The sequence below is a fragment of the Cydia strobilella genome, chromosome 2, assembly GCF_947568885.1.
Source record: "Cydia strobilella chromosome 2, ilCydStro3.1, whole genome shotgun sequence".
In the NCBI taxonomy this organism is placed as follows: Eukaryota; Metazoa; Arthropoda; class Insecta; order Lepidoptera; family Tortricidae; genus Cydia; species Cydia strobilella.
In genome coordinates, this window is record NC_086042.1 from 29,697,647 (window position 1) to 29,705,427 (window position 7,781).

At 37.4% G+C, this 7,781-nt stretch overlaps 1 protein-coding gene across 1 annotated transcript in view; it reads left to right on the forward strand.

Moving 5' to 3' along the window:
• Positions 1–7,781, forward strand: part of LOC134754801 (facilitated trehalose transporter Tret1-like) — a 70,742-nt gene extending 62,961 nt beyond the window's left edge. Inside the window, exons 4-5 of the mRNA XM_063691172.1 lie at positions 721–908; positions 6,480–7,781. Coding sequence (XP_063547242.1) covers positions 721–908; positions 6,480–7,541 — 1,250 coding nt within the window. The 3' untranslated portion in view covers positions 7,542–7,781. The remainder of the gene's footprint in view (positions 1–720; positions 909–6,479) is intronic.

Genomic DNA, 7,781 nt, shown 5'->3' on the forward strand with positions numbered 1-7,781 from the left:
CGCGTCATATTAGTCTTTACAAAGGCCGAACATTCATTCCACCGACTGAAATACCTCGAAAACTAACGGATTTTAACTGATGAAGCCGATTCATTTGACTAAAAGGCACCTGCCATTACAATAATGGATTATTGATGGACTTGACATGAAACGGAATCGATTTGTGAATATTGTAATTCAGTAATTGCTTTTTACTACACCTGCTTTTATTGCTGTTGGTTATTGTTTGTGTGTGTGTTCTCTACCTATATTATTACTAAAGAATCAGCCCTGAAGAAAAAAAGTCATAGAATATGTTGGTTCCCTTATATTCCACGACTCTCTTTCCTCACAGACTCATAGACTCTAAATGAAATATGTCTGCTAAAGTAGATACAAAAAAGCCACAAAATATAACACTCAAATATTGTTCTGACTTCAGCCAGAAGCGAGTGCTTCTTTCTTAGGGTTTCTTAATTCATACGCAACACAAGACCAAGGTGATAAAAGAGAATCCTCGTAGCCAGCAGCGCTATCTGTCTGACTGTCTCTCAGCGGGCTGTATAGTAAGATAACACTTTAGTGTGTGTATTTTTTGCCACGTGATTTTTTGAACTAATCCACACACAAATAAACTACCTTTTAAGCCTGGTACCTCTAGTCAATCTAGACAGACGGCTGTGTATCCGGCTAAGATTTAATGCAATAAATCCATCCTCACATTCATTTTCCTTTTTCCAGGGGCTCTCTTCGGCGGCATGGCTGGTGGAGCAGCAATGCGGCATGGACGCCGACGCGTGCTGTCCCTCGCTGCAGCACCCTGCAGTCTCTCCTGGCTTCTAACTGTTCTGGCTACTTCTGTCCGAATGATGTGCATCACGGCGTTCTTGGGAGGCTTCTGCTGTTCCATCCTCACCATGCTTTCTCAGGTATGCTCTAATAGGGGCTATCTTTCCTAAAATTGGCTGGAAGCAGAGCTATCTCACCTGGTTATTGACAGCCCTGGCCACCACATAGAGCATGGAGTATGTTTTCTCAGGTATTCAAACATTCTAGGGACTGTCTTCTAGGTCACATCTATAATATGCGTCACGGCGTTTCAGGGGGGCTTTTGCTACTCCATCCTTACCATGCTATCTCCCTATCTAGGCAGCATAGTAGGTGGGGTAGATTTGGGAGGGTTCTGTTGCTCCGTCCATACCATACTTTCACAGGTAATCAATCGTTCTTGTGGCTCTCTTCGGTGGAATGCGTGCGTGGAGGCTACCCTGAATTTTTTACTGGCTTCTTACAGTCCTGGCTGTCAGTCGACATGATTTGCATCACGGCATTTTTGGGAGAATTTTGCTGTTCTATCCTGACCGTGCTCTCATAGGTACCTATGTTGGATGCTGGTGTCTTCAATAGGATGGCAGATGGCTAAAGCAGCCAAGAATCAAGGATAGTTAAGTCTTGGCTAAGTCAGAAACTGAAAAGTGTGAAACTAAACTGGTAAGTTTTGGCAAGCCGGAGTTCTTGTGAGCTACTTAAAACGATTAGAACTATGCATGAGACAGAAATGAGAGGGTTTTTGACACAGTGTGCGGATGTGGAATAAAAGCTTGTAAAAACAAAATGAGAAATAAAGTAAATATTGCGTTTGTATGCCATTAACTCGAAACAAAGTAGATACATTTTAAATCAAACGATTACCGGGACTTAAGAGTCTTCCTAATCCGCGCTACTGAACGTCGCTCAATTGCCCCAACAAGTATTATAAATGGCACGACATGACATTTAACCGGTCAACTAATTAATCAGATTTCGGTAGCTTAAAGAAATAGAAATAGGTACTAAATCTAATAGTTTGGCAACTAAAGCGGAGCTTCAATTTATTTTAATGTGCTTAGTATTAGGTATTAGAGTTTTGAATGATTCACGGTTAGTTTCACTAGACTTATATTGACCGGGATACAAAAGGTAATCACGGTCTATATCCCGGTCAATATAAGTCTAGTTATGCTTAGTATTTTCATGCCGCTAGCTTTTGTTTATTTTAAGGCAAGTACCTATTATTTATTTGGTAACTGAATAAATATATTGCAGACTATTTGTGAAGCACATTTTAAAAAGAAAACGACAATCTGTGTATTAGTTTAAAAACGAAGTTCTTTTAAAATATTTAGATAGCAGATTAAGGTAAATGCACACTTAAAATTATACGCTAAACAATAATAGATGCCAATTCATTAATAGATGGACTGGAACTATCACGAGACTGAACGTTTCTTAAGAAACATTTATATTTGACACTCCCATCCTCTCCTCCTTCTTCTCCCATCCTCCCTCTCTCTTTCACACCCTTATATACAAACACACCCACACACACGCTCTCTCACACATACTCACTCACCGACTTTAATTTGTAAATTTATTAGTCGTTTTTAGCTGTAAGTTTCCTCTTATTTTAAAACATAAAAAACATAGAGATAAGACAAAAAACAAAAGTAATTGATGCTCTGACATACTGCAAAAAATTGAAATGGCAATGGGCGGGTCATGTAATAAGAATGAATGACGACAAGTGGACAAAGACTGTGCCAACGTGGCCGGGTCCAGAGGGAAAACGAAGGCAAGGAAAACCATTAGAAAGATGGTCAGATGAAATTACTAAAATATCAGGAAAACACTGGATTGAAGAAGCAAAAACTAGAGATAAATGGAAGGAGTTGGAGGAGGCCTATACTCGAGAGTCGAGGTCCTTAATATCTAAGACATAATTTATACACCAAATTGAAAAATTAAATTTTATTAAAATAATTGAATTATAAATTATATTAAAATCAACATAATGAAAAAATGTTAAATAATTATTTTGTGGAGTAAATTATTTGAAATTTAAAATATAAAGTATAAGTTATGCATGCACTATTAATTCGATATTTCTCTTATAATATTGTAACGATATTAAGGAATAAATGGCTTTTTTATTTTTTATTTTTTATTATTTTATAAATTAACTTTTCCTTTTCCTTTTATAGTAGTATAGTTTTGAAGTTTTATTATTCAAATTTAAATAAAATAGGTGTAATATTCTTTAATGTCAACTGCATTCTAGGACCCCAAGTCACAGGCATAGCCTAGTTTGGGATCCACTGTATCCATGTGTCTCAAAATTGTTTTCTATTGTCAATAAAAATAATTATATTCTATTCTATTCTAATTTATTATTTAGTCGCCAAACTATCATTTCCAGATTTTCAAGCTCCTTAGTCCTTATTCATAATTTTGGTAGCTTAAATTTGCTGCCGGTTTTTTAATAATATAATGTTTATATTTGGAGCGAATATAATTATTTAGGCTCTAAAATATTAATACACGGCCAAATTATATTATTATATGCCCAATGAAAGTTCCTGTTTAATATTTTTCCCCTTACTAGCTCGGAAAGTTGTCGTTTATCCTTCAATACAAGCGGGGAAAAACGCGTTTTATCCACTAGTGGGGAAAGTAATTTGACCTTGGATGGAGCGTGTTTAAGTAGCTTGACAAATAACAAAACGTAAAACGCTCATGATAATGGTTCGTTCGATATTAATTATCATTAAATAAATGGTTTGAGAATCTAATAAAAAATACCAAATTTAGCTTTATTTAATGATTTTAAGTCATAAACCTTAAAATTCCATAAGAAACGTTTGTTTTTTTATAATGATGTTAAATATAATTCTGAACGCACAAGTTGAGTCGATGCAATTTCAAAACGCATCGTTGACATTTCGTACATCAGAAATGTCAACATTGTCAACAATTTTTTTACTTAAAACCTTTTCTCACTGACTCGCGTAAAAATACATAACTTCCAGAGTTTTCTGTTATAATATCGTAAAGTAATGAGTGATTCCAGTGATGAAGATGATCTAACGCCTGTGGATGTCGCACTTTCCTCGCTATAGTGAGGTGAAAAGTTTTGTGTTACACACGGGCGCAAATGTATTTTACTTCTCGTGTGTTGAATCACTCGCTACGCTCAGGATTCTATTTTAGAACCACTCGCTACGCTCGTGGTTCAACTATAGAATCCTTTCGCTTGCTCGTGTTTCAATTCTACACTCGCGGGTAAAATACAACTTTGCACCCTTGTATAACAAATAACTATAGTTGCCCGAATAATAATAAGCCATTATAAATTATCCACGAAATAGAATTAATCGGACAAGATCACGAAGATAAGCCTAATTGTTATATAGGCCAGAATTCTGCGGCTAAACTTATCTACAAAGCCTTTTTAAAGGAAAATTAACTTTGAATCCTTATAATAAAGTACCCCTTCAGAAACTAATGTTCAAGTCACCCGCATATAACTTTACTTAGATAAGGACAAACTTCTCTGGATATTTCTAGTAGTTAAGTCTTTCTTCTTTGAAAAGAGATTATTCTTTGGGGTGGCCATATTGAAACTTTACTCAGCCTTTTTGGAAACTTTTGCGTAGGAGGAGTAATTTTAGGATATCCAACATTCTCTGAATATTTTATCAGGAGCCCGTATTGTATTTGAAAACTTTCATTATGTTGAACTACGATCATTAGACGTTATCTGCTGATTTGTTTTTAGAGTTTATACTTGAATTATAAACAATTTTAAGGTTTTTTTTTTAGAGAAGAGCAATTTCTATGATAATATTTTCCTATGTACAGTATTTATAAATTATTTTCTTAACCACAACCATCCACAATTCAATTCTTCAACTTTACATTTCGTTTGTCTTACTTGACTTATTGTCCTATGTCCCCTAGATGGGGCAGAGGGCGTCCACAATGCGCCGCCATCTGAATCGGTCTTGAGCTTCGTGCTTGACTTCGCTCCAAGTCTTCCCAATAGCCTTCGACTGCAATGATAGTCCGACGCCAGGTCTGCTTTGGACGGCAACGTTTCCTCTTTCCTTGGGGATTCCAGTCTAGGGCTTGCCTCGGGCACATTACTTTTACCCGTACCTATTTGTTCGAGCTCTGATTATGTGTACCCATTGTGTACCTATGTTGTCCTCATAAACTCATTCACCAAGGAATATCCTTCACAATAAGAATTCGCAGCACCCTACTTATAATTGATAAAGTCTGAAACTTTGTCCAGGCTTAAGCTTCTTTCCGAAGCTTTCCCAGGGTGCGGCTAATTCAGAAATTTGCAAAACTTCGGTGTTTACGATAACATTATTATTTATTAGTCCGTCGGAACGAAATTAAAACCGCTTTGTTTGTTATTAAACTTTTATTGCTTTTGAATGTTGGAATTAGTTACCTGCCGGGACTTAGGGCGAGATTTACGTTGTATTCAGGGGAGGAAATCAAGAAGCTAAAACTGATGCAAATTTACTTATTGGTGTAGTAAAATTTACCAATCATTTTGTGTTTTTGACTAAATAGGTAATAGCTAGCTATAAGGAAAAACGAAAGATTTATTTACGAGAAATTTTGTGTCCATAAGCTATTAAATAAAAACATAGTATACTGATTTAAACTAACACGATTTTCACTCATAATTTTAAAATGAACACGGGACTTAATCGCGTACAAACTTACGTTTATTTATGACCCGACGTTTCGAACGTGACGTTACGTTCGTGGTCATAGGCAGACTAGCAAGGAAAAAATATCCCACCACATACCATCGGATGTAGTGAGTGTTGTGTGTAGGCAAAGTGACAACCCTAGCGTACAAGTTAATAATCAAGATCAAGTGCGGGTAGTTCGCAAAACCCGCGCAGCAAGAAGATGTTGATACAATTCCTCGCCAGTCTGCCTGTGACCACGAACGTAACGTCACGTTCGAAACGTCAGGCCATAAATAAACGCAAGTTTGTACGCGATTAAGTCCCGTGTTAGTTTTAAAATTAAAAACATAGTAGGTAACTAACTTTAAAAAAACGTTAATAATTAAAAATAAACATGACCATTGATATGATATTTCCCTCTGAAGTTGTGAACTCTGCAAGTGTTAATCAATTTAAAAATAAACTAGACAAACTATGCTAACTGTGCTAAGTGATGATGATTTAGACGTACCAGCATCAGCTGCCTGTCTAAAATGAAATAATAATAATAATGATGCTAGAACCGAATAAGTTGAATAACCTATTTTTAAAATGTATAATTTATCTTTGATTTTATGTCATCTACTTGGTTAGGCCCGTAGCTGGCATTAACTACCAGCTTATGCTGAGATATAAAAAACCCCTGAAAATAATAATAATAATTTTAACTGTCAAAATCTGCAATTGCGTCAACAACACAAAACGTTATCATAGTGATACATTTAGCTTTTAGTTCACGTTGGTTACGTAACCATAATAAAAAAATACCCAAATTGCGTACACTTACCCACATTAATTTAGTTGTTTCAAATGCATCGCCGTCGGAACAATCTTGGTTGCAGGATGACATCCTGCTGCTAAAATTATGTCGCATTATGTTTCCATTTTTTTAACTTCTCATGCTTAACCATATTATTATTCATATTGCAGGTGTACATCAGCGAGATATCCGTCCCGGATATCCGAGGCTGCCTCAGCGCCGTGCTCAAGATCGTCGGCCATCTTGGAGTCCTGTTCTCCTTCACCATCGGTGCCTACCTCGACTGGCAGCAGCTCGCCCTTTGCATCTCTGCCGCTCCTCTACTTCTCTTTTGCACCGTTCTTTACATACCAGAGACCCCAAGCTATCTCGTCCTTATCGGAAAAGACGAAGAAGCTTACAAAAGCCTCCTCTGGCTTAGAGGCCCCAATTCCGATGTCGCTCAAGAACTAGCAACTATAAGAACGAATGTCTTGGCTAGCAAAAACTTCAGTCAACGACAGAGTCAAATGTCTAGCAGTCAATTCATCAGTTCTTTAGACGTTAAGTCGATGAATAGATTGCTAGGTCCGATCTTAGTTACGTGCGGTCTTATGATGTTTCAAAGATTCTCAGGTGCTCATGCATTTTCTTTCTACGCCGTACCTATTTTTCGGAAGACTTTTGGAGGTATAAACCCGCATGGAGCCGCTATAGCTGTGTCATTTGTACAACTGCTAGCTTCGTGTTTATCTGGACTTTTGATTGACACGGTTGGTCGCCTACCTTTACTAATACTTAGTTCAGTGTTAATGTCAATGGCCTTAGCTGGGTTTGGGAGCTACGCGTACTATGAAGAAGTCCACAGGAACCAACGAATCCAGAATGTGATGTTCCACCAGACTGGTCAGAATGACTGGATACCACTACTTTGTGTCTTGGTTTTTACTATAGCGTTCTCTTTAGGCATGAGTCCTATTTCCTGGCTGCTTATAGGAGAATTGTTTCCCTTGGAGTACAGGGCGTTTGGAAGCGCCATGGCAACGGCTTTCAGCTACCTCTGTGCGTTCGTAGGTGTGAAGACTTTTGTCGATTTCCAACAGGCACTGGGTCTTCATGGAGCTTTCTGGTTATATGCAACAGTTAGTGTGGGAGGTCTTTGCTTTGTTGTGTGCTGCGTGCCCGAGACGAAAGGAAAAGACTTGGATGAAATGGATCCGAATTATGTCCAGAGTTTGTCACCGAAAAGGTAGGCAGATTAGGAGTCTCAGACTTGATAAGAGTGACAGTGTGAGCGAATCTGGATTTAGTGATGTATCGTTTTTATAGAATGTTGTGGTAGATGTAGGCAGCGAAGAATAGAAAGGAGTTTTGTAGTGTGATGAATGAAGGGAAATTGAAACATGGTAGGAAAGTAGGGAGGCAACAGTAATTCTAAATAAGCTATTATTCAAATGTTGAAAAAACGGCACGATATTTTGCCTACGATAAAA